This window comes from Xiphias gladius, chromosome 14 (assembly GCF_016859285.1).
Source record: "Xiphias gladius isolate SHS-SW01 ecotype Sanya breed wild chromosome 14, ASM1685928v1, whole genome shotgun sequence".
Taxonomy (NCBI): Eukaryota; Metazoa; Chordata; class Actinopteri; order Istiophoriformes; family Xiphiidae; genus Xiphias; species Xiphias gladius.
In genome coordinates, this window is record NC_053413.1 from 19,445,427 (window position 1) to 19,471,650 (window position 26,224).

Genomic DNA, 26,224 nt, shown 5'->3' on the forward strand with positions numbered 1-26,224 from the left:
TACTACATTGCCGACAGAATTGTTGTTTAAGCAAAATCCACTGGAGAGGAACAGAAAACACTCCCGTGACATGCAGTGGGAAAATGTTGCGTTCCTGGACAGAGCTAATGGGCCGCTCTGCCCAGAATAAGTTTCCATGTTTGTTCAGTGGAAGCATCACTGCTGGGAGAACATGACAGTGTGGGTCTGTAACCTGTCCCTGCCAGGTTATACAACACAGTATGTGCTAAATGGTGACGGTGTTAACTCTAGGAACTTTAAAGTTTGCATAGAAGACCACATGTTCATTTAGATTATAGTCCTTACAGTTAAAGAAAACATTCATCTTTGGTTATGATTTTACCCATTTTTCCATGATGGCCAAATAGCTTGAACAACCACATTCCAGGTCAGAATCCCAAAGGTGACTGAGCATTTTCCACTGCTGCCCCCACACTCTGGAACATTTTGTAAAAATACAGTTTTTCAGGTCTTCCTCATCTGTTGCAACTTTTAAACCCTGCTTAAGACTCACCATTTTATGTAGCTTTTGTGTGTTCATAATTACTCACATAACTACATGATTACTTTTATTTTGTCTATTACACTGTAAAGTATGGCTTTAAGTTTAGGTTTTAAATGCTCTATAAATAAACTGACTTGAGTTGACTTTTCCTACCATAAACGCCAAGTTTGACAGGGTGTGCGACAGCTGATGTAGTGCCCCAGCAGTGCTTTTCTAAGTTCTTGTGGTTGTGTAATTAAGTACCCTGAATATCTTAGTTGTCTAGTAACCAGTAAGAGCACAGCAGGTGTAGTAACAACATGCTTACACAGCAATATGAATTTAGTCAGCAAACATGTTAAGCCTGAAACTGAGTTCAGTCATTAACACAGTCTCAAAAAGCAGACTGATTACAGAAATGGTCCCGACAAGGCTGCTCATAAGATTCATGCTCTGTTTTTATGATACAATCTGGCATACATTCTAGTAAACAAAGGTATGTGTGGGCATTTTACTGAGAGGAATTTGTTATTGTATGTTAGTAGCAGGGGGTTTGTACAAAAGTTAATTAGTAGAACATCTTGAATGGGGAAAACCTTACTGAAAGGCTTTTGACTGTGAGAAAGTGTCTGAAATTCAGTGACCCTGCAAGCATTAGGAACACAAATATGATACTGCCACTATGGCCTAGTTCAAATTCTAATGAACACAGAAATACCACCGCTGCCCTGCTCTTGACCCAGAGCCTGCAGACGGTCGGCTGCTTGTTTACATGGTGTGATGTTGTCCTTTAAGCAGCATGTGGTCAGGACCAGTGGGGGGGTGGGTGGGGGGTCTCTGATGGAGCTCTCCACACTGGTTCCCAACATGGGGCTCTCAGTGCACATAAGTGGCCTGCATATCCACGTCTGCAACCACGGCTGGGCCCCTTTGAGGTGGTCAGATGTTATGTTTGCACAGATGTGTGGGTCCAAAGCCGAGAGGCCGAACCTCCAGTACCCCTCTGGTGGTCCTGGCCCACCCCTGACTGGGAAGGATGGAGCCTCCTTTGGCTACAGATTGAGTCCCATCACGGGTGACATGACTTAAAGGGACAGAACTAAGGCCTCTGATGCTGTTTGAGGAGGAACTCATATGACGATGTCAGTCCAGCTGGGGATTTTTTTATAGCTTCCCCCAGTGGAAACAACAGACGTACCCATAATGCCAAAGGGCATGTTTTGACCAGATCATGGTGCTGTAGAGAATGACATAACCCAAAGGCATTATTAGATATACTTTTTTAATAGACTTTCATGTCTACATTATTTTAATTCTACATAACATAAATAGATGATGTGTCTAAACTGTCGGCTTGTTTATGACCTGTATGATAAACTGACTGGTTGTGTTTCTTGCCCCACTGGACCTATTTTTTTAGTAATGTCAGCCTACTTCGCGATCCCAGCCATCACTTTGAAAATGAAGTGAAAATAATAGCGAAGTTGAAATAAACCATGGTTTTCCTATAAGTCACATTTTAGATAGCCCCAAATTTTTAGGCAAATTTTAATATTACAACAATGGAAGTGTATTTTGAATTATTTAGCTTTTGCTCAGGCTGAAACAATTTATTTAATAACCTTCCTGTCTGGTAAAGTGTTACAGGTTTCCCTAAATTCTATCCTCCTATATAATTGGATTTAAAGTTTGTTCCATCTACAGAAAGATTTTTATTGCCTGTTGTGAACCTATGCCAGCTGCCTTCTCACTCTGCTTGCCAGAGGCTGCTTGGTCAGTTGTAATAAAGTCAAGTAAACATCCTGCCCGCAGTATAAAGTTTAGCATTGTATCACATGCTGTTGGACTGGACTAGTGAACATCTGTGACGTGAATGACCAAAAATTTGACTGCACCGTACTTTTAGGCCACATGCCAATGAGGAATGACACAGAAGGGGAATGGTACTGTTTTGTTTTGGTTCTACTGTCGTATGGATAACACATGTGCAGTGCTTTTAAAGATTCATACTAAGTCTTCTTGCCTATTCGTGAGGACAAATGTTTTCAATAGATACTTGGCTGAAGAAAGGCACAGCGTGTCCCACTTTAGTCATGCAGTACTAAACTTAGTTATGAAATGAAAAAACGTCACACGTGATTTCATTTTTGAATGAAAATCTTTGGCTCATTGTTATGTACTCCCTGCTCCAGTTGTACAATATATGAGTTACTACTGCTTTTCAACATTGCACTGTGTTACTAGACTGAAGCATACTTACTGTATACAGTACAATGATTTGTGACAGATTCTGTTGTATTTTGCAGGAATTCAGGAGGGAACAGAGTGCACCAAGTGTAAAAATGACTGGGCACTGAGGGCAGCTATTGCACTCCTCTACGTGCTCTGTGCCCTGCTCACCATAGCAGTGGCTGTCCTCGGATACAAAGGTAAGTCAAAACTGATGTTCCAAAATTGCTTCTTGTACAGTACAAGACATTCATGCTTTGTTTTTCTCATGTTTCTAATGCTAACTTTGATCTCTATAGTACATTTCATATTGTTTTAGAGCTATATTCACATTACAGTAATTCAAGTAAATGTAACCTTAAAAGTACATTCAGTACATAATTACTATTACTCTGATAAGTAAATATTTCTTCTAGAGGATTTTTGTATATTTTTTGTCAACTTAGTGTTGACAAATACTATGAATAGACCAAAACCAACAATGTGTACTGTATCTCAGTCTCTCAGTACTTTCTGACCTTCCCAGCCTGTCTGTGGCTCTCAGCTTCAAGCCCATTCCGCCATACTGAGGACATAAATCTTTAAAAACACAATAGTATAGTTTAATATTTAAAATAAATAAATAAATAAAAGGTTCAGTGATTTCCTGAAACAGCTGGGCACTGTAGTATTTAGCAAATGTTACCCTAAAAGGTGAAAATGCATTAATTGGGGGCTCTTTTAAGCCCAGTTTAATACACATTTGATGTTTTAGTGAGTATTTCCAGCAGCAGGATATTGTCTGTGGGGCTGAGTAAAAATGAACTACGTTACCCATGTTTATGGTAATGAAGGAACGTGTCACTCACACACGAGTGATTTTTAATAGTTTTCGGACAACACCGCGGCTCTATTGCGCACAGAAATAAGCTGTATCAGGCTTTGGCTACACAAACAATACTGTTCCTTCATTGGTTCTGGGCTTATCATGGGTTTTGTTGCAAATATGAAAGATATTGAATTGGACCAGACTTATCTTTTCACAGCTTCTAGTATCCACTGGTTCTTCAAAAGCCAACAAGTTAGCAGTTTCAACAAGGTATTAGACGTTTAATTTTAATATCAGTCTTCTATTTTTCTTTTCTTGTCTCCTTTAAAGAAAGTTATTTAGTGGCAATAGACCAACACCAAAAACTGTCACCTAGTGATATTATCAATTCAAGTCTTGATGCTCTGATATTCAGCATAGATGGATAGTAAAATATGGATAAATAGAAATATCGCATCTGACATATGTACAGTAGACTCTATTTGTAGCAGATTTTCAATTTTCTTCCCTGTCCCCAGCCCCCCATGTGCAGTCTCTCTGTCTTTGTCTCTCGCTCTAAAGGGTTGTATCACTGGCAACAGGATTGAAAACTAAATTCTGTCAGAGTCAGAGAGTTCAGCCTAAGAATTACCACCTGAAAAGAGTCCCTTGACCATATCCATTGTTTACTCCCTGCTGAAGTGATATCTCTCTGAGATTAGCCATAGCTTTAGATAGGAAACACATTTGTTGTGCAGTGTTGTCCTGACTGCAACACACTGTTGCTGTTTCTCCCTGTTTGAAGCAAGGCAGTGATGTTAAATAGAAACACAAAGGAATTCACTTTTTTCTAGGAATCAGCAATATGGACTGTACTGTGTGTTCTGTCCAGTCTTACACATTTGTGGCTCAAATCAATCATAGAAAACCTGTCAAAATATCTTTTAGCAAAATAGAAAATAGGCTCCCTATCCTGATGAACCATGTACCTCAGCCAACAAACAAAACCCTGACCCTTTTATTCAAAACATCTACAAGTTTGGATCTAAATCAAGATCATGCAATTTACAATAAGTGCTGTCAGGATTGTTCTGGGTTTCTAGCTTTGTGTCTGTGTTAGTGTAAAGCCCATGTGATTTTGATGGTTTGTGTCTAATGTCTACCAGATGACCATGCAGCAACTACTCTGGCTTAACAACCCAGAAGAGATTTTATGGCTTGGTAGCAATTTGTTGTCTCATGAACCACAGGTTAACTCACAAACGGCTGCAAGTGTCCAGAATAGTTTGTGTTTGCAAGAAACCAGTGTAGGCTGGTTCTGTGTAGTGTTGTTGTCCTCTCCATCCTTTATACTGCATATACTGTAGTTTAACAGCGAACATAAATGCAGTTTTCTGCACTAATCAAGATTTTTCTTAATCTTGGCCCTCCAAATTACCCATTTTGTTAAAAGCATTGTTTGTGTTACCTGCTGTGTCACTAAGTGTCTGCTCCCGCAGCATGGATCAACATTAATCTGCTGGACCTCACGTTGGGTAACTGCCTAATTATGGCTCATAACTTGGGTCACAATAGGCAGCCAATAATCCTTACTTAAATTAGAAAACTTATATAACTCGTAATGGTTTTCCAATACAGGGCTGTGGGGGAGCCGGGAAGATTAACAGAGGGGCATAAGAAGGTATTTCAGAGATCAGGGAGGAAAGATGGTGTGACCGGTATTTCTGGTATATATTACATTTTTGTCACTCTGTTAGCTCTCCAGTAAAGTAGTAATTTTAAATGATTGAATGAATGTTACGAGCAACAAATAAGGTATATACTCCTGCATACTCCAGCTCCCAGCAGCTGACCAACACCTCTTATAAACTTGTGCTTTTGTTTGTCCTGAGTGCAAGTTATTGTTCCGTTTATTTGTCACTTCTGGAACAATAACATTGAAAGCTTAAGATGTGTTCCAGTGCAGTTTTCAGATACCCACATACGGACAGAAAAACAAAGCGTGGAAGAGATGAGTTGGACTCTTGCTGCAGATGTGAACAAGTGGAACCAGAGTTAGAGTGTGCTAGTTTGGTATTCATCACGTTTTTGACATTATTTATACTCGTGAAGTGGAATTTGTGAATGTACGCGGAAAACTGAGATTTACATCGATCAACTGGTACACAGTCCCCTTTTTAGAAAAGTAAATGGAAAATCTTCACCCTGTTCAAGATCCTGTGCTCAGAATTGGTGTTTGAGTTTCCAGTTATTGACTGGAGAGGTATGAATACAGCAGCGCCCTCTGCTGTTCAAAATCAGCTTTACTGAATTCATGTTCTGCATACTGTTCATTTCTATTTACATTATGCTTTCTCTTTTCTCACTTGTCAGTGGTCCAGAGAATGGACAATGTCACAGAGGGCATGCAGAATTATGGAGGCAAGATCAATGCCGTGGAGATAGATTTAAAGAAACTCGGTAAATCTCACTAACACAAGATTAGATATCAAATATGGATAGTTTTTCCCTACAATAGCTATGAACAAAATTTTGAATATTGTGGACTGTGACATTTTACCATATTTTTACACTCTATCTACATAGATATTTTTGTGTGTCACCTTTTCAGATGATCAGGCAGGAGAGAAGTCAGTTAATGCCACAAGTGAAATCAAGACTTTCAAGTCAGATCTGGAGGCATTACAGAACCAACTGAATGACATTGCTCTCAGGGCAACCAGAAACAGGAACATCCTAGATGAGCTTCGGATCACAGGAGATGACATGCAAAATGGCCACGTGTCCCTGCAGAGTTTTCTGGAAGGCAACGCTGCCTCATTGCGCGGGCTCAACCAGACCTTGTCCACCTACAGTGGCATGATTGACAACCTGCAGACAGACACTGCCCGGCTTCAGTCAGAGATACAGGGCCAGGTCAAAGTGCAGAGCCAGACCCAGGTCAGTGTCAGTGCACTAAACATCACCCAGTCACAGCAACGCAATCTGCTGGGCACACTGCAGAAGACGGTTGAAGACGCAGGCCAGGCAGTGCAGAAACTGAAGAATGATTACCAGGGTCTGCAGCAGACAGCCAGACAGAACCGGGCTGACACAGAGTGGCTAAAGGAAAAGGTCCAGAATCTCCGGGTTTTGGCAGCCAACAACTCAGCCCTTGCTCGGTCTAATGGGGAAGCTCTTGATGACTTGGGGGCTCAGCTCAGCACACTAGCCAGTCAGATCCAGAATGCCTCAGCCCAAATTGAGGGACATGACCAGAGCATGCGTGAGCTGATGGACCACCAGAGAGACCACGATAATGCCACCTCATCCAAGTTTGATGAGATGGAAGCACGATTAGACAGACATGAGCATGACATGGACCGCGTGACTGGAAATGTGAGCTTTGCCACGCAGCTCCTAGGTGCCATCAGCTCCGACCTCAATGGCCTGAGGTCCTGTGCCGAGACAGTGATGCGGCATTCAGACGTGTTACTGGGGCTGAATGGTAGCGTGACAGAGGCCAAGGCAGAGAGCAGAGAGCTGCGCGCCCAGCAGGATGAGATGGCGGCCAGGTTGGACAGAGAGGTCAACAATCTGTCTATGGTGATGGAGGAGATGAAGGTGGTGGACAGCAAGCACTCTCAGCTCATCACCAACTTCACCATCCTGCAGGGTAAGAATACAAGATGTATTTTTTATGCATCCTGAAAATAGTCAAACACGTTTTAGGTCATAATATGATTTATTGGTTTGATTTTAAAGTAATTGACATAAAGTGACATAAAATACATTTTGAAATCCGATTTGAGCGGTCGGAGTGTCCGGACTGAGATGAATCCGTAGAAATCCGACTGGAATTGCATTTCAAATGTGGTTTGAATCCGATTTGCAAAAATCTCATTTCATGTGGTTTTTTACTGTCCAGACTTTCTAAAATGAATCCGGATACAATCTGGCTATGCCAAAAAAAGGATGTGGGTTTGCAGTCTGAACAAGGCTATATAGTCCACTTATCTGTTATTAATATGTTTCAGGTCCACCTGGTCCAAGGGGTCCCAGAGGTGACAAGGGTCCTCAGGGGCCAGTGGGCCAGACAGGACAAAAGGGTGATAAAGGAGACAAAGGAATGCCAGGATTGGTGGGACCTAAAGGAGAGAAAGGTGCTGCTGGACCACAAGGTGCGACAGGTCCAAAGGGTGCACCTGGTGCTCGGGGTCTTCCAGGGGCTAAAGGATCAAGAGGGGCTGGAGGTCGACCTGGAAACCCTGGTGATAAAGGTGACCCTGGGGCTCCGGGGCTTCCTGGTAGGGATGGACCGCCAGGGATGCAAGGGCCACAAGGGCCACAGGGGCCCAGAGGGGCAGCAGGACTTGCAGGGTTGGATGGGCCTCGGGGGCTTGTTGGACCCATCGGCCCTCCCGGTCCTCCAGGGCTACCAGGGATACCTGCACCTGCACCTCCTCTAATTTTAAAGCCATCTCAGCCAACTCAGGTCCCTGAACTCCCCAAACTACCTGAACCTCCCAAACCACCAGAGGAACCACAAAGCTCCGTGTCCTGGCAGGTCCAGCCCCCTGTTGCCACTACTCCAACACCTGGTGAGTTACAAGATTACATAAGGATAGAAAATAGATATGTGGCTCATTATAAGTATATCTTTACAAATTTTCATACCTCTTGTGAAAATTGCTTCTTCGTTGATTTTTACCTGTATAATGTGACATTCTGGTAATTAATCGTTCCAGGTTGCCCACCTAAATTCAGAAAGTTTGGAGACAGCTGCTATTACTTCTCCTCTGGTTCTCAGAGACTCAACTTTGATGAGGCCAACCAGTTTTGTACTAATGTGTCTTCTCATATGCTCATTATCAATGACAATGAGGAACAGGTAAATAAAATCACACCCATTATTACCACATTATCTTTCATATTATCATTGACTGTAAAAACTGAAACAAATCAATTAAAATAACTTAAAAAAAAAAACACAAACTTGTTTTTTCTTAACTGATCATCCTGTAAAATATCTGTTGCTCCTCTATCCGTAGCAATTCGTGAGAAATTCAATTGCAGGAAAAGGTTATTTCTGGCTCGGCCTCAATGATAGGGAGGAGGAAAATGTCTGGAAGTGGGTGGATGGCACCATACCTGTTTTCAAGTAAGTTAACCAGCCAAACTGGTTTTACAGCAAATGGAATCCATGTGTTTTAGTGATTTCTGACTTGATTTGTTGCTTAATTCTGTTCAAAATAACAAGCTTCTATGAATGTAACCAACAAACACCTTCTGTGATACTTTAACTCCGATACATGTTGTTCATGTTGTCGCTATCAGGAAGTGGAAGCCTGGCCAGCCTGATAACTGGACCCATGGTCATGAAGATGGCGAGGACTGTGCTGGTCTTATCCATAATGCCAACTGGAACGATTTCTACTGCACTGACCGCATCGGTTTCATCTGTGAACGTGCCTCTGACTGTCAGTACCTTATCTATATCAGACCTTTTTGAATGTTGAAATCTCCTATTTGTTTGGGTTTGCACATGACTAAAACAACGTGTTAGTCTGTCTTTCAGTGTGTTAAGACTTTACCACTCAGTCTGTGACACTTATTCCCAAGGTCATTCATTACTACTCCACTCCTTCTTGATTTTTCTCTTTTCGTTGGATTTGTTGACAATAAGAAAAATATAGAAAATTTCCAAACCTATCCTTTAAGAAATGCAGATCTGTTGTCTAAGATATAATTTTTATCTTACAAATATGGTCCCAGAGAAGTGGGTCGTTTTAAGATCAAACGTGCTGTTTGTTTCATGTAATGCAATATTTCTACCTGTGTGTGTCTTCATCATTATGCTAAGATTGCAGATACCACAACTACTGCATATCTACAGTAGTTGTGTTATTACTGTTGCTATAACTGTAAATATATCAGCCTGTAAGCACATCATAACCAGGTTAAAATCTATATTAAGTGAGATATTTTTGTTGTTCTCTTCACAGTGATAGTTCCAGTTTTATAGCATCCATCTAAGACAGTGTGAGCTGTCTTTGGGAGAAAGGTGAAGAAGCTGAAGTTGAAGTTGAAGATGCAAGTAAAATGAAGGACACGGGGAGGAGCTCTACATGAATAGAGGCCCCTGATAAAGTCAGCCCAGTCGAGCATCACTGAGACTTGGACTGATCTTTTATCATAAAGGCACTTGGCAACACCGTATGGTGCAGAAGACAGAACAAGCACAGAGCCAACCCACTATGGTATTGATTTTAGTATTTGTACTGAAGGAAACATGAGAATGCAGTCATTTATTTAGGCTATACTAAGTCATTGTTTGGTGCAGCCACTGTTGTACAGGTGTGTCTGTAAATAATATTTCACAAAAGGTACATTGTTGGTCGGGATTGAATTTCATATCGTTTTATTTCTTGACTGCCTTCCCAAACTTTACACTCACAAAAAAATCTATATCAGAGGATTATGTTTTTGATAGAGTAGAACTATTTTTATACGGTCAAATACTTCACAGATTCTGTGCTTAGAAATAAACTCCCGGGAAAATGGTGGGCACCCACTCACTATCTGCAAATGACTGCAAACTCAGATAATAAATAGAAATAAAGCAGTGCTGCTGTTTTATGAAGGTAGTATTTCTTAGACTTTAGACTGCCAGTATGAGTTTTACACAGAATGAGGCATACATTAACAATATGTAAATGTTTTGTAATGTAGCCATTATAAGATGATTTATTCATTATGCCAAATACAATATGTGAAATATGTTACATGTTTATTATTTGCATAACCAGTTGTTATAGTGATATGATTGACCTTTAAAATTCATATAATACTTAATGACTGAGTAGCAGTTTGTAATCTGGCTCAAGGTTTATTATGCCTTAATTAAATTACCAAGTTACTATGAATCAGGCCAGGACACTTATCAAAATAAAGTGGGAAAGAAACTGTGTGTGGAGGCAATGCTTTTTGTCCTATGAAATATTGTAATAAATAAACTAAGATGATATTGCTTGAAAAGTCATTCATTTATCTATAAAAACTACAAAAGAAAGGAAACTTGCTGCTTGTTACTTAACTGCATGCTGTGACCTAAATCACCAAATCATTACTCTAAATCTCTAAAACAACAATGAAGCTTCCCTTATAAAGAATAAGTGTATTAATCATTCTTTTTCTCATAAAAGGAACAGCTAACAATCTGCAAATTATATTGTTATATGGAATATATTTTGTGAAGAATTATGAATTTTTGATTTAGTGTCTGTATTGTACTCGAGTACAGTACTTGAGTAAATGTAGTTACTTCGCACCCTTGCTGATTGATAACATTATTTGATACCAATTAATTTATTCATTCCATTTCATTTCTTTTTAAATTTAATTTGATATTGATTTACACATGCCATTACTTGAGTGAATGGCTTTATTCACATACAGAAATTCCTTGCAACTACTAGGATAAGATTTAACTTGAATATGGTTAAATATGGCGTGGGAAAGTAACTAAGTACATATACTCAAGCACTGTACTCGAGGACAAATTTGAGGTACTTGTATTTTTACATATTTTTACATATTGTACTTTTTACTCCACAACATATATTTGATAACTTCAGTCACAAATTACTTTTCAGATTAAAACTTAACATTAAAAAATCATATAGTAAATTTATGAAAGGTCTATGAGTTATTCGCAGTTTCATCAGAGAGACACTTCCACTACATACTTCTCACATGGCTTCATTTAAATAACCGTTTGAGGCCCAAAGAGGTAAAAACTCTCAAATATTTCACAAAACAGCAAAGACTAAAGATAAGTCTGAAAAATAAACTCAGATTTGTGTCAGAACTTTGTTTTTTCTTCTTTCCTCAGCCATTAATAATCTCGGGACTTCTCAGATTTATCTGGTGACCCTTTGGATGTCCCACTGGACTAAACAAGTTAAGCGTAGCCTGTATAAAGTGGTTAAAACTAGCTCCACTTCCGGCAGCTACAACCGTAAAATGCCACGTACACGTTGAAGACACGGTACTGACAATGAAATCTATAACAATCAACTTTTGCCGTTAAAAAGAAGATTTAGAGTCCCGCGGGGCTAGAACTCTTTTGTTCTTCCGTCTGTAAAACCGTTAAACGAGACTTTAGTTTGTACTCAGGCCTCAGTGCACCTGTGCAGACTAAGCACTGAATGTGGAACTGAGTGATTAAATTGGTTGCGCGGCAGCTGCTTATTCACAATGTCCGATGTAATATACGCTCAGTCGGCAGTCTATTAGGTACACTGGGCTAAAACTATTGCCATCTAATACAACAAGTCCTGCAGTAAATCCTCCTGTAGCGAAGTTATACCGTCGAGTTTTTATTGAAACTGTTTTAGAGAGGTTTTCGATTCAGCTGTATGAGGCTTTAGTCTGTGTTCTGGTGATACCTGTGTACCTTTTACTCTGGTAGGATTTTAATATGCGGAGCTTTTACTTGTCATGGAGGATTCCTACATTGAGGTATTGGTACTTTTACTAAGAGTACTTACTTGGAGTGCTTACTGAGTACCTCTACCACCACTGGATACATCGATATATAGTCAAGATTTCTCAAGTCTAGGTATAGTGGTTTTTGATCTGGACCTGGTCTGATGTGGTCTAGTTGGGTAAAAAAAAAAAAAACAGTGAACCTTCGCGCGACTGTTCTGTGATCAAAGCGACGAGCCAACGTCACGTGATCGCCATCACCTGACGATGACATGGTTTTATTTTTATTTTTTACGGCAAGGGCAATTTCTAGCTTATGGTTTATTTTATCTTCGGTGTACACTGAATTAACAGGTGTGAGGGCAAAATTGGCCGATGACAGCAGTTTATTTATCACGGGACCGCTACCCAGAATACTTCGCTTATTGCTGTCTGGCGAAGGAGTGACAGTGTAGAACAGAGTCAGCTAGCCCCGCTTGAAATACATGAAGTTGTCGTTACTATGCGTTTTTATTGTATGAAATAAACCACAGAGGGAAAGAAAATAACAGGGGAAGGCGAAATCTGTTGTTGTCAATACACCAGCAATGCCTCTCTTCACTACCAACCCATTTGACCAAGATGTTGGTGAGTAGTCAAGAACTGGGGGCTATTTCTAGCAGGCTAGCTGAAGTAGCTGTGTGCAGACAGCTTTGTTTGTTTTCTCCAGCTGTGTACAGTCTCTCTGTTAGCCTCAGGACCTACACTGCTAAAGTCCTATGGCTGTTTTGCGGTATATATTGCAGCATATAAAAACGTTACTTTATTACGGATACTGCCTGTTTTCCCAGTGTTTGTTGTGATTCAGTTAGCCAGAGATCTCATTTGCGCTAAGTAGCTTGCCTTATTTAATGTGGAGATTTAGCTAGCAGAAATTAGGATCCTGAATCCATGGAAACGTTCGTAAAGTTCGGCATTTGAAGAGTTGAGCCACTCTTCAAACGTTACTTGTACTTTTTTTTTCAAGCCATATTACGTGTAAAGTTACGTTTTGTTCAGGTTAACTGTAAATAGACGTCTGACACAAATTATGTCACCAGCTAACTGAAGCTAGCTAGCTAGCCATTTGCCTCATCAGCACCTTACTGTATCCCATTGTATGTTGGCTAACCAACATGATGAGCCTGACATCTCAGTTACTGGAAGTGAAAGAGGATGCGGGGTGGTGTGTGAAACCATAAAGCTACGATGTGTCCTTTTCTCTCTTTGTTCTGAGTCGAGTGGTTAACCACTTCATTAGCATGTGCAGAGGACAGGGAATGGGCAAAGTACACAAACACCTCACTGCACATTATCATACAACCTCAGAGCCGGCAGTAAATGCTAATTTGGTGAAGTTTATAATGGGTGTGTTTGGGCTGTCGGGTGTTATTTCGGTCTGAAATGGTTATTTTCAGGCTGTTTAGTTCTGGTTTTGAATAAATATGCTGTTAGGCGTCTCTTTGGCAAGTGTTGGTGACCATCTATTTTTTACTAGGGGTTTGGATATAAATGAAATCCTATATTTTGGTATTTGTAACCTGATATTGTATTTATTGTATTAATCTTAATTTAGTAAATATTCTGTAAAACAATTATCCCGTTAATGAATGAATATACTGACAGGAATGTCTCTTTTTTTTGGTATAATTCGGAAAATAAAATACCTTAACGGCTTCATCACAAAGAAGTCCTTCTTATTGATTTAGATAATTTTTTTGATACACCCAGTGATCTTGAATGAATAGGTAAAATGGTATAAATCGAATGGCTTATTTATATCTTCACATGGTACATATCATCATATTTACCACTACTTCTTTTTGACACTTTTGCCTTTACCCTTGGCAGTGACTACTTTACTTCACGATTACAAAAGCAGGTAAACATATGGGTCATATAATTGGAAAGCAGTATGTATCCGCTTTGTAAGAGATTTTGCTCTCACCACTTTTATTATTGATTTTTTATGGCAACATGAGGTAACTCAAAAGGCAACATGTTTAAACACAAGTCAAATACACAGAAGCAAAATACTGCTAGTCCATCAAACGCTGTAAAATGACATATTTTGGCAAGGGGAGAAGTCTGAAAAAATCATTGAGACATGGCAAAGAAAGGCAGTGGTGGAAATTATCTAAGTGCATTTACTCAAGTACTGTACTTTTGAAGTACAAGAATTTAAATTTAAGTACAATTTTGAAGTACTTTACTTGAGTATTTCCATTTTTTGCTACACTATACGTATACCCCACTACATTTCACAGGGAAATTTTATACTTTTTACTGCGGTACATTTATTTAGTTACTTTTTTGATTTAAGTTTTTGCATTAAAAATATGATAAACTTATAGAATACTACACATTGTTAAAAAGTAGCTGTTGGTTTCTGTCCTGTGGCCACTTATCGAAAAGCCATGTCTTGCAGTATGGGACCCCTAGTTACTTGTTTCAATTTATACAACGTTCTATAATGTTTTTATCACCAGAAAGAGATTTCCACACTAAACTCAGATGGTTTCATTTAAAAAACTGTTTGGGCCCCAAAGAAGTCAATTTGTCCAATATTTCAATAAGAACTAAAGATTAGAGAAAAGACCAAAAACCAAAAACAGATTTGTGGAGCAGAACTTTGTTTTTTTTTCTCCTGTCCTCAACTATTAATCATCTCACAACCCCTGAGATTTATCTCATGACCCTTTGGAAGGGCCAGGCCCCTACATTGGAAACCGCTGGACTAAACTAGCTAATTGTATATAACATAGTTGAAACTAGCTCCACCTTGAGCAGCTACAGCAGTAAAATGCTGCTTAAACACTGATGCGTCAGCATTAACATGTCAGTTAGAATCATATCTCAGTCACAGGAAAAGTTTTCTGCAGAACCAGTAATTTTACCTTTGTTACTTGAATTATGTTTTGGTGATAATAGTTCTGTACTTTTACTTAAGCAGGTTTTTGAATGTAATGTAATATTTACTGCAAGAATGTTGTTTTGTAAGGGGCCTCTTATTTTTTCAGCCCTCTGTGTGGCTCTAGCGTTTATGCTCATTTGTAAGGGTGTATAATATTGTTGCTATTTGCACAGATGTTTCAGAGGCAAGGGAATTTGTCTGCCAAAATATGATTGACAAAAAAAGAAAAAAGAAGATCAAAGGAGAGTATCTCTCACGCAACCACAATTTAGGTTTCAAAAAGCTTTATTATTTCTGATATTAACAGGATCATGACCTCTCCTCTTTGTCAAAAGCGCTTTTGCAATCTTCAAGTTTTCTGCTGTTGTTGTGCTTATTTCCTGCAGAGAAAGCAACCAGTGAGATGAACACAGCCGAGGACTGGGGCCTCATTCTGGACATATGTGATAAGATAGGACAGTCACGCACTGGGTTAGTTAACTGTTGTCATACTAAGCCACACACAACAAATGCACATAAACAAATCCATCAGCTATTCTTGAAGTGTTTTCAATTTTTCAAATTCATAGCCCAAGGTTGGAGATTGAACCCAGGGACACTAAGTGTAAAAGGAGAAACTGAAGATAAATATTGATTCTAAATTCAAAAACTTCTATAGTGACATTGTTCTGTGGCCAAGCAATTAATTTCCACAAACCTTTGATTTCTGCCATTCTGTTGCAGGCCTAAAGAATGTCTGCGCTCTATAATGAGAAGAGTGAACCACAAGGATCCTCATGTGGCCATGCAGGCACTGACTGTAAGCAGACTGGAAACAAATAGCCATGTTTGATATAAGTGTGATTGCTCAGTTCATGGAGTTGTCATGTTTTTCTCTGGTCATCTAACTTAATTGACCCCTCACTAAGATGGGAGCTAGTGGAGTAACCAGCTCTATTCTATGATAAGTTATATCCTAAGAGGTGCTACATGTTTGTCGCCGGTCGTTATGGATTAATTAGTGAGTCAGATGAATGTTTTGTACCCTTTTATACTCCCAGCTCCTTGGTGCTTGTGTCTCCAACTGTGGGAAGATATTCCACTTGGAGGTGTGCTCCAGAGAGTTTGCCAGTGAAGTCAGTAATGTTTTAAACAAGGTATGTGGTCGTTTTCACTTTCTGTGTGTTATCCAGATAACCTCATTAAGTATTTGTGATTACTTGAAATTAGGTCATGCACCATCCTTGTTTATGTTTTTTTTTTTTAATATGTGCCTCCAGGGCCACCCCAAAGTGTGTGAGAAGCTGAAGGCCCTCATGGTGGAGTGGGCAGAGGACTTCCGCAATGATCCGCAACTCAGTCTGATCTCAGCAATGATCAAGAATCTACGTGAGCAGGGTGTCACTTTCCCTGCAGTGGGGTCCCAGGTAGGCCTGTAGGCTGGAATAGACCGTTGGGTTTTTTTTGTTTGTTGTTGTTTTTTTGTTTTTTGGTAAATTTTAACATTGTCTATTGGGGCATCCTAGTGGATTAGTGGTTAAGACCCATACACTACAACAACTGTCTAAGAAAGGAAAAATGCCAAAAAATGTTTTATGTAAATTGTTACTTTAAGGTTGCTTAAATATTGAAACTCAGACTCAACTGATGAGTTGTTGACTCAACTAAGTATATGATTATAATTTTTTCACAGGCTGCAGAGCAAGCAAAAGCAAGCCCTGCTTTAGTGGCAAAGGATCCGTCCACTTCAACAAACAAAAAAGAAGAGGAAGACTTGGCTAAAGGTAAGGAGGCTTCTAGCTGATTATCAGACAATTAGTCTGATTATCAATCCTCAGGCGTCAATGGAGAAATGTATTTAAAGAGGAATGCCCTTAAAATATGCACAGACATCTTTACATCTTTAGTGGCATTGTATAAATCCCCATTTTCACTGGATTAATGACCTTCAGATGTTTAGCAAGGTTTAAGGACTTTCAAGGGCAAAGACACAATCACACATATTCGTCTCTTTTGTCTGCAGCTATTGAGCTGTCACTGAAGGAGCAACGTCAGCAGCCACAGACCTCCCTGTCGAGCCTTTACCCAAGCACCTCCAACCTGCTTTCCTCACACAAGTCGGATGGGAGAAAAGTCCGCGCCATCTACGACTTTGAGGCCGCTGAGGACAATGAGCTCACCTTCAAGTCGGGAGAGATCATAACTATCCTGGACGATAGGTGAAATTTTACACACACAAAAAAATAAGCAAGCACACATAGCAAACAAGGACTTGTCAAATAACTGAGAGGATTTAGAGCAGTTAGGTGGCGCTCTTAGTTTGGTGGCCATTCGTTGTTAAGCATACCCTTGAGACAAGCCCTGCATCTACCTGCTCAAAAGAAAATACCCCTCAAGTATCACATTATAACATTTCAAACAATCTGATGAACAGCTTTTGGATTCTGTTACAATTTGATGAAAGTGTGCATCTCTAAAATGACTTTTCAGGAATTAATAAAAATATCCTGACGTTTTAAAATAAAATAACCTGCTGATCTAATCTGTTGAATCTTTGATATGAGTTCTGCAACACTGAAAAGACAACAGCTTAAATCCAGGTAGTAAAAGCTGTATTGTAGTTTCTTGTCATATGTGAGGGTGGTTTTCTTTTTTTCAGTGACCCCAACTGGTGGAAAGGGGAAACATACCAGGGAGTGGGGCTGTTCCCCTCTAACTTTGTCACTGCTGACCTCACTGCAGAGCCTGAGATGAGTGAGTACACACATACACACACACACACAAAACAGATTCTTCATCCATTTATGTCATCTCTAGTTCTTTCATATCCCATTTAGTCCATTAGCAATATTGCTTTATTGATCCCAGTGTGAGAAATACTTTATCACTTACACACGACTGGTGAAACTACAAACAACATGGCGCAGTCACAAAGACAACACAATCATATTATTGGTGATGTAAACAGGAAGTATAATATGGTTTATTAAATGCAGTAAATAATAACAATGCCTGTACTTCTGGAAAGCCATACCAGAATTGCTTAATAGGAATTTGGACCTATTTCCTCTTATTAGAGAGAGCTTTATACAACTTTTACATTTTCTGATTCTGTTACAACAAATTTGATTATGTCCTCATGTTGATACAAAATATTTTTTTCCTCTATAACTTCTGATTAAGCCATTCAAGTGCAGTTTTCACAATTCTTGGCAGTGTCTCCTGAAGTGATGCATGCTCTTCTTTTTAATCCATTCACTTCCTTCATTAATTCATCTTCATTGCCGCCATGATGGATTCTACTGTGTGAGCCACAAAAATATTTAGCCTGAGGCATCACTTTTTGCAAAGTAAAACTCCCGTCGTCTATACGGTGTCCTGTCAGATGTAGTTAAAATGTGGGACATTTGAGCTCCATATTTTAGTTGTAAAACACATTGCTGTTATGGAAAGGATTTAATGTACTTGCTTGTACACGCATGTCAGGAGTTTAGAGTTGGTTTGGCCTTGTGAGTTGAAGCTCAAGATGTTTAATAAATTGTCAGTACTCCACAGAAAGGAGTTGCTCATCATCTAACACAATAAGTTCCATGGCTTTCATTGTTACCAGCTTTGCTTTGTTGCTTTCTGGTTGGAGTTTGTCATGCTTCTTCATTACTTCCAAATGTTTAATGCTTTAGCAAAGTTCTCTTATTATCTCTTATTGCTTGTACTTCCTTCATTTAGTCTCGATATATCCAGACTAATGTTTTAGTAACTAACCATTACTAAGTATTGTGTCAGTGCATCCAGACTTCTTACACACGTGTTTTTGATTGACAATATTGCCTTTTTTTTTTTTTTGCCAAATTCACTGTAACATGGAAATCTACAGTGAAGACAGAGAAGAAGACAGTACAGTTTAGTGAGGACATCCAGGTGGAGACCATAGAGCCTGAACAAGAGCCTGTATATATAGACGAGGTAAGTTCCCTGCAGTGTGCACTGGCTTAATAAGCTTGTTCAGCCTCATTGCAATGTCACTGTCGCATCAATAATGTACGAGTTTAGTTACAAGATAGGATCTAACATTTCGAAAGTGTCACCTACTCATAAACGTAGTAACATCAAAGTCAGAACCATAGCCTAATATAGACAAGGATTTTCCATTTTAGAAAAATAAGCCAGTGAAGTAATTTCCCCAAGAGAATGTTTTTTCTTTCCAAACTGGATTACATCATGTTGAAAATTTAACTCATCACAGCTACCTGAAGACTCTCATCACAGAAACTTTTACTGAAATCTTTCAGGACAAAATGGACCAGCTACTGCAGATGATCCAGAGCGCAGATCCCACAGACAACCAGTCAGACAGCGTTGAGTTACTACAGCTCGAAGGTAGACTGATTGAAATAATCTGAGTAAAAAAAAAGAAATAGAGAATAATCAATGTCAGTTTATAGTAACAAAAAGGGTAAATTTTTGTAAAGATGAATCAATGTTGACTAGAGATTAAATCCATAATGATAATAAATAAATCTTTTATTTTCATCAGGTGCCTGCAATCAAATGGGACCCCTCATTGACCAGAAGTTGGAGGACATAGACAGGTGCATTGTGCAGAAATGACATGTTTTGCCAAAAAAGAACCACGAAATTTTTTTAGTTGAACAATGTGCGAGAATAAAAGACTGCAGATAACAGACATATCACATATAACACAAATCTGTGTAATTCAGATTAAATATGTAGTTAAGGGAGTCTAACTTTCTTTACGTTTATGTGTGGGGGTGTATCATCAGGAAGCACTCAGAGCTGTCAGAGCTGAACGTGAAGGTGATGGAAGCTCTGTCTTTGTACGCCAAGTTGATGAATGAGGATCCAGTCTACGCCATGTATGCTAAGCTGCAGAGCCAACAGTACTACATGCAGCAGCCTGCAAATGCAGCACAACAGGTATAGTCAACTTGTCATAGATGTGACACCAAGAAAATTATACTTTGACCCATTTGTGTCTGTGCTACATGGCAGTATTTTCATAAGCAGAAACGTTTAGAGGCACAACTTTCCATCACACACTGTAAATGCAAAGAAGTTTCACTCAAAAACACAGCAAATTGTGTTTTTCATTTTACCATGTATCTACAGTGCCATCTGTCTCTGCAAGGAGGGCAGAAACAGAGTCCTTGACTCATCTAGAATAAGTTGAAATGTTGCTGTCATAACTGCTGGTCTGACTGGCTCCTAACAGTGTCATTTTTTACAAGCGTCATGTAGCGTCCTGATAATTGAAAAGGGAAGAAAATTGGATGGTTTTGCTTGAATTTCGATTATCCTAATCTTGATACTTCACTTCAGTATTAAATGTACTTTGGTTACCCACCAGTTATTTTACGGTTCTGTTGGCTTGTATTGCTGTCACTCTAGCCAAGCACTTATCATCTCTTTAGCACTCAGAATGTGCTCTGTGCATGTTTTTGACCACAGGTCTACCCTGGTCAGCCTGCATCAGGTTCATACGCCATGAGCGGTACTGCGGTGCAGGGTTACACTGTTCCCATGGAGCAGCTTCCAGCTGGAACCCCCATACCTGGCCAGCCAGCTCCCAGGTGAGTCTCACATGTGGTCTTGGTGTCCTGGAACACTAAAGCACATTTCAAGTTGGTGACATTATTTATCTTTGCTGTCACCTCTTCTTTGTAATTTTAGTATTCGCTGTCACTCTCCTCTGTGTGCTATTTAGGGAAAGAAATGAAAGTCAGGCCAATTTTTAAATAAAAGGAAAATGCTAAAACACCTTCTCATTTCCTATTTCACTTATTTATATCCATATTACTCTCATTTAGAGTGTTTTTACCCTTTTTCATTTTCCAAGAAAAATTTGTTTGTACTGTAAATTCCCAAATAGTGGTGGGGCCGTTATTTACCTCAACTGCAGACAGAGCCAAGCCTTTATTTCTTACAGCCATATATAAGGTCACATTCATAAAATGTCGTTAGAATTTGAAGAACAGGATGAACACCGCTTAATGCGGCTTGGGAGTGTTAAGATTATTACACGGTTGTTAGCCCTAGTGATAACCTTGTATTTGCAGTACATAAATAGTCTAAATTGTTGTGTCATGCATTTGTAGCAGTTTGTTAACAAGTGAAGATATTTAGGAGAACTAAGCAAACAATGTATAGCTCCTATAAGATTCACTGGACAGTTGTTGTAGCGTTATATGTTGAATTTTATTTTGCTGTAACTGCCAGTGATGATGCATTTACAGCTATTTTGCCAACAGTTTTTTGACATGTCAGTTGTTCTTTTAACTAAGTAGGAGATACGGTCTGCATCTCAAATTCCTGATAGGTCCGACTCAGAATTACATGTTGGAGGCAGACATAAACGTTTTTTCCCACTTGGCTGCTCGTAATTATAATTTAAACATTATGATGTGAATGTAGCATAAGAGAGCAGCCTTTCTTTCTTAATTGCCCCTGTTGTATATTTTAGCATATTTTAGAATGATGCCTTGATGATGCTTATGATTTGCTCCTGTTCTTTGCTGCCCATGCAAACTCAAAGCTTCTTTAATTTTTGCCTGTTGTCCAGATAAGTTCAGTATAATCTAAATTTACAGCACTAATTTCCCACCACACCACCCTGCTGCTCTAAGTTTTGCTTCGCTAACTGAAATTCTGTTTATTCTGTTCATTCACTAATTATGATTGCTGTTACGGTACCATCAATGACACTTACTACAGATGTTTAACATTAAAAGGTTCCCAAGCAGATTAAATGACAAATCCCTCACATTCAGGGTTGGCTTTTAAATTTAAACCTTTGCAGGAAGTGGCGAGTTTTATTGACGATAACAGCACTTAAAACCAGCACAGTAGCAATTTTTGACTTTATGAATGAAAACAGTATTTGTATTAAAAAGAGTGCAGCAGATCGATGAGTATGACATTACACGGTTCTCGTACAGATGGAATTAGTGCTGGGGAAATCTAAATTAGGATGAAATAATCATGTGAGTTAGATTACAGGTTAATTCGATACCCCTCAGCGTTACCTGGCTTTTATTAGTGACTGGTCTGTTATTGTTCGTGCTGGTCTTGGCTTTTATTTGAGACTTGGAAATTATTTGAATACTGGCTTTTATTATAGAGTTTTCAGTACCGATGATTCTACCTTCCACCTCCTATTTAATGAATCCACCTTGCTGTAGTGTTGTAATTCATGTCGCCTCACTCTTTTCCGTAGTGATGTTCATATGTACATGGGCCAGCCGCCAGTCTACACAGCAGCTCCAGGCAGCATGGCCCCAGCAGACGTTCAGTCCTACCAGAACCCAGCCACAGCCCCCGGCCCCGCCCCAGGCACGACTCACACAGGCATGACGCAGACGCCAAACTACAGCATCCCCTCTGGCCAAAGCATAGCACCTTCCTCAGACGCAGCACAGGCCCCCTACTCAGAGAAAGCCTTGCTATAGGGCCTTCTCAGCTCACTGTTAGCCTCACGCATAAACACGTAACATGCACCAGACCTGATCAAATAGTGGTCTTACGTAATTTCCTTTATCATGTGTTATGATTTGTTTTGTCATGAAACACCCGATGGCTGGAAAGACACAAATAAGGGTAGACTAACCTTAACATATGACACCCTTTTGTGTTATTCTATCTGGCAGAAAGTGAAATATACAGTTACACTTCTCACTCCATGTTTAGAAGTGATCATGAGGCTTTGATTTGAAGAGCTCACACCAAGCCACACATGGTCTGAAAGTACTTTTAGGATTACATTGATTAATTATGTTATTGCATCTTCGCTCCTCTGCTCCATGTCTTCACCCGATTTAGATGTGCAGACACGGAGGAGCTTTCAGTTGCACTTTCTTCTTCCGTTGCACTTATTTCATTTTTGGCCATCATTCAGGCCTGATCACTTCCAAATCGAGATCTAATAGCAGTATTTGCATTGTCCATTTTTGTGTACGAGACCTGACATTTTTGTTTCCTAGAGGTGACAGGACTATTGCAAAATTGTGTTAACAATTTATTTTATGGGTCGGTATTTTTTAATAATTTCCTAGGAAGTTTCCTGGGAAGAACTAGATAATTTTTATACTAGTTATAGAGGAAATGAGACAGGTTCTTTTAGTTAGGCTTTAGTTGAATTTATAGGCAATTGTTGATTAAAAAAGGCTCTATTTGAACCTAAGTAAAGCAAAAAATTTATTCTTCATACTGTATAGAGTATGTTGAATAGTATGCATGTTTGTAGACAAATTTCACATTTTTGCATGTTTCAGCTGATCTACTGTTTACTTAAAAATGTTTAGGTCATACTAGCAATTAATTTGAATTAATCAATTTCAGGTATGCCAGTTTCTACACTTTTTTATTTGTAATTAGTACCAATCTCCATAGTTCTTTCCCAGAAACTTTTGAGGAAATTATGAAGAAATTATGGACCTGTTAAATAAAGCATCAGCAAATTGCTTTGAGAAAACAAGTGTAACTGTAACCACTTCAATCCAACATCATAATACATATGCAATTACTATTTGATCACGTGTGAAACACACACATGCATTCCTTCACGCCACTCCCAACATGCACACTGGAGCTACACACACGATACTCAAACACACTACAGGCAGGTGAACAGCAGTTGACACTCAAGCAAATATAGTTGCAGCACTTGGTTCACACATCCTCAGCTGCATGTGATAATTTTACCTTCACTCACACACTAACATGGAGATAAATCCACATGCCACAGCCTTCTCACCCTCTTAAAGCAACTGCAGTGCGAATCACTTCCCAAAAAAGGGGCGTTGACTCACATTTCTTTTTCTTTTTTTTTTTATACATCAGAAAATGGACATTTAGCGATGCTGAAAACATTCGGCTACTTCATTCTGTATATGTTGTCGACTTTGAGAAGTACTGAAAACTAAAGCCACTTTGTTTTTTTGGAGGGAAAAGAAACAAGAGAAGTTAAAGCATGCACATGACTCTTGTATATACTGTACTGAATTAGTAGTGAAGCCACATGATGGGATGTATGTTAACACAGCTCCGGGTGCTTTGCTCAGCCTTAAAGGCGAACTCTGCAGTCATCATATCCCATGTGAATTAAAAGGTGTAGAAGCTAAAGAGAACAAAGCGGGGAAAAAAATGCCCACATGCCAGAAAAACACAACATAATTTTCTCTTTCTTTTCGTTTTTCCTTCAATGACTCCTCACTTCATTCTGCAGAGTTTTCCTTTTCAAAACAAGCAGTTCTGCATCCTTGTTGGTGGATGTAAGACTAGCTCTGTCTTCATTCAGGAGCTGTACTAACAGACTGGTACCACAGACTTGGCTACTAAGGGGTGAATTCTTCGAACCGCCCCAGAATCTTTGAAGAATCTCTTTAGTCAGTGTTGAAAAATGAATACTATGTTTTGTTTTTGTTTTTTGTAGTGCATTTTAATTTATGTTTTGATTATTGTTATGCTATTTTTAAATGGAGAAGCAGTACAGGATGTATGTATTCAGAGAAAAGTGGAATATGTGATATTCTGCCTAACTTAGTAGTATATTTAAATGGCTGACATGAGAACATGGATGTTTCTCTCTGTGTTTGATACATGCTTATGTACTGTAGGGTCAACTGGTAATGTGAAAACTGATCAAACCCCCCCACCCCACATGCATTTCAAATCTGTCCTTTCTCAGAGCTGTCTAGCACTAAAACAAATTCTACCTGAAGCAGGAATGAAATAAGGCTTTTCTGAACCTGGACAAGTGCAGTCCGGATTTTCAAAACATCTCTTTACCAAAGTTTCCATAAGCTGTCAGTTACAGTGCCACTCTGAGGGAAAAATCAAATGTTGTACAAAGTCTACTTCACATACCCTTTCTACGGCTAATTTGTATGGCATCTATGTATTAAAAGTCTTTGGAAAAGAGCTGATTTTTACAAACACCAATTGGATTGCAAAAAGCTGATGAAATGGGAAAATTATTTATCTGTTGTGTGATATTGAATGATGCTAAATGAAGGAATTATGAAGCAGTTTTAAATATGTTGAACCACACTCTCCAATTTCAGGGCAAATTTGTGTGTTGATCTTACTGTAAATTTGTGTCATTTCAATATTTCTTGAGATACTATGTTTCAAATGTGCTGCTTCTTGTCAACCCTATGCCGTCTTAAGAATATAAAAGAACCCACAACTTAAGCTTGGTACCTGGGACTTTGCAAACGAGAGGCCATTTTATTCTCCAGCACCTGATTTTAGCCTTATTTTGGTCGATTCAAAGACAAGGAATTCATTTTTTTTTTTTTTTTTTTTTTGCTGCCTTCAACTAAATGCTAGAGTGAATTAGATTTAATCAATTTGATCAAAGAGGGCCGAAAATATCAAGGTAGCTGCTATTCTGGGACCAAGGGACCAGGAGCCAGTTAGTCATCACACATCATCCAAATGTAACATCTTGTTGCACCACAGTGTTGGACTGCAACCCCGATGTAACTTTACTGTACAGGATTGAGATGCTGCCTGTTTTTAAGTTTTAAACCAACATTATTGTAAAGGTTCTGTCGAAACTTGTACCCTGCTGTTTGTATGTATTCTTTTAACCATACTTATTAATTGGTATTCACAATAAAACCAGGCCAAATGTACAGAATAATATGTATGGCCTTGTTTTCTCGTTTTTAGAGCCCTTTGTAGATACGTGAAATACATCAATTGTTTTATTTAGTTATGTTTAACTTTGCAAAGATTTTCACTTTTTTTTTTTTTCCAGGACATTATGAAAGCCCTGAAAATGTCCTTTTCTCGATTAGCTTCTTACTACAAGATGTGGTGCCCTACATGAACACTACAGCTTGGGTTATTTCACATTAGAGATTTCTCTATTCATGAATATTTAATTTTATCAAGGAATATTAAAGCCGTGTTTCAACTCCATGCAACATACTAATTCTAAACAGTACATACTACATACTACTTATTATAGTGTACTGTAGATAGTATACAAAATAAATCAACATACTTTACTATTTCATACTAACAGGAAATAAAACAATACGTGTCACGTTTGATGTCAGTCACACTGCAACTTTGGAAAGCTACTGCCAATTAAACCTGACAAAAAGACATCAAAATGTTTTTCCTAACATGATACTTATTCTTTGTTTTAACCATTAACCACAATTTATTTGAATTTTTTTTTCCAGTTGTGAGCAGCTCCTCCATTACCTTTGAGCATCGTAGGAGAATCAACAGCACACTCAAAAACCAACCATATTTTGTCTGCATGCTGTCTGCTTTGAGTATATTTATTCTTGTCACATTTCCAGTATGACCATGC

At 39.0% G+C, this 26,224-nt stretch overlaps 2 protein-coding genes across 7 annotated transcripts in view; both read left to right on the top strand.

Moving 5' to 3' along the window:
• Positions 1-10,610, top strand: part of colec12 (collectin sub-family member 12) — a 29,544-nt gene extending 18,934 nt beyond the window's left edge. Inside the window, exons 3-10 of the mRNA XM_040143264.1 lie at positions 2,791-2,913; positions 5,874-5,960; positions 6,112-7,155; positions 7,517-8,080; positions 8,228-8,370; positions 8,531-8,640; positions 8,817-8,959; positions 9,485-10,610. Coding sequence (XP_039999198.1) covers positions 2,791-2,913; positions 5,874-5,960; positions 6,112-7,155; positions 7,517-8,080; positions 8,228-8,370; positions 8,531-8,640; positions 8,817-8,959; positions 9,485-9,504 — 2,234 coding nt within the window. The 3' untranslated portion in view covers positions 9,505-10,610. The remainder of the gene's footprint in view (positions 1-2,790; positions 2,914-5,873; positions 5,961-6,111; positions 7,156-7,516; positions 8,081-8,227; positions 8,371-8,530; positions 8,641-8,816; positions 8,960-9,484) is intronic.
• Positions 10,611-11,484: 874 nt separating this feature from the next.
• stam (signal transducing adaptor molecule (SH3 domain and ITAM motif) 1) lies at positions 11,485-26,135 on the top strand. Of its 6 annotated transcripts, XM_040143267.1 has the most exons (15): positions 12,160-12,596; positions 13,839-13,869; positions 15,288-15,372; positions 15,625-15,700; positions 15,942-16,037; positions 16,161-16,307; positions 16,574-16,664; positions 16,904-17,099; positions 17,540-17,634; positions 18,755-18,843; positions 19,170-19,257; positions 19,415-19,469; positions 19,662-19,815; positions 20,347-20,468; positions 22,112-24,229. In XM_040143267.1, exons 3-15 carry the CDS (start codon positions 15,305-15,307, stop codon positions 22,341-22,343), a joined length of 1,509 nt encoding a protein of 502 aa, XP_039999201.1. In that variant the 5' UTR covers positions 12,160-12,596; positions 13,839-13,869; positions 15,288-15,304; the 3' UTR covers positions 22,344-24,229. The 6 variants fall into 6 exon arrangements, with proteins under 6 accessions (XP_039999202.1, XP_039999201.1, XP_039999200.1 ...); XM_040143268.1 differs by lacking the exons at positions 12,160-12,596; positions 13,839-13,869 and adding an exon at positions 11,485-11,529; XM_040143266.1 differs by lacking the exon at positions 13,839-13,869.
• Positions 26,136-26,224: the final 89 nt, after the last annotated feature.

Excerpts from the sequence above, each read along its gene's own strand:
- stam (XM_040143265.1), top strand. The coding sequence starts at position 15,110 with ATGATTGACAAAAAAAGAAAAAAGAAGATCAAAGGAGAGTATCTCTCA. Across the intron at positions 15,373-15,624 it reads ATAGGACAGTCACGCACTGG|GCCTAAAGAATGTCTGCGCT; the intron begins GTTAGTTAACTG and ends ATTCTGTTGCAG. Across the intron at positions 19,816-20,346 it reads CTGCAAATGCAGCACAACAG|GTCTACCCTGGTCAGCCTGC; the intron begins GTATAGTCAACT and ends TTTTGACCACAG.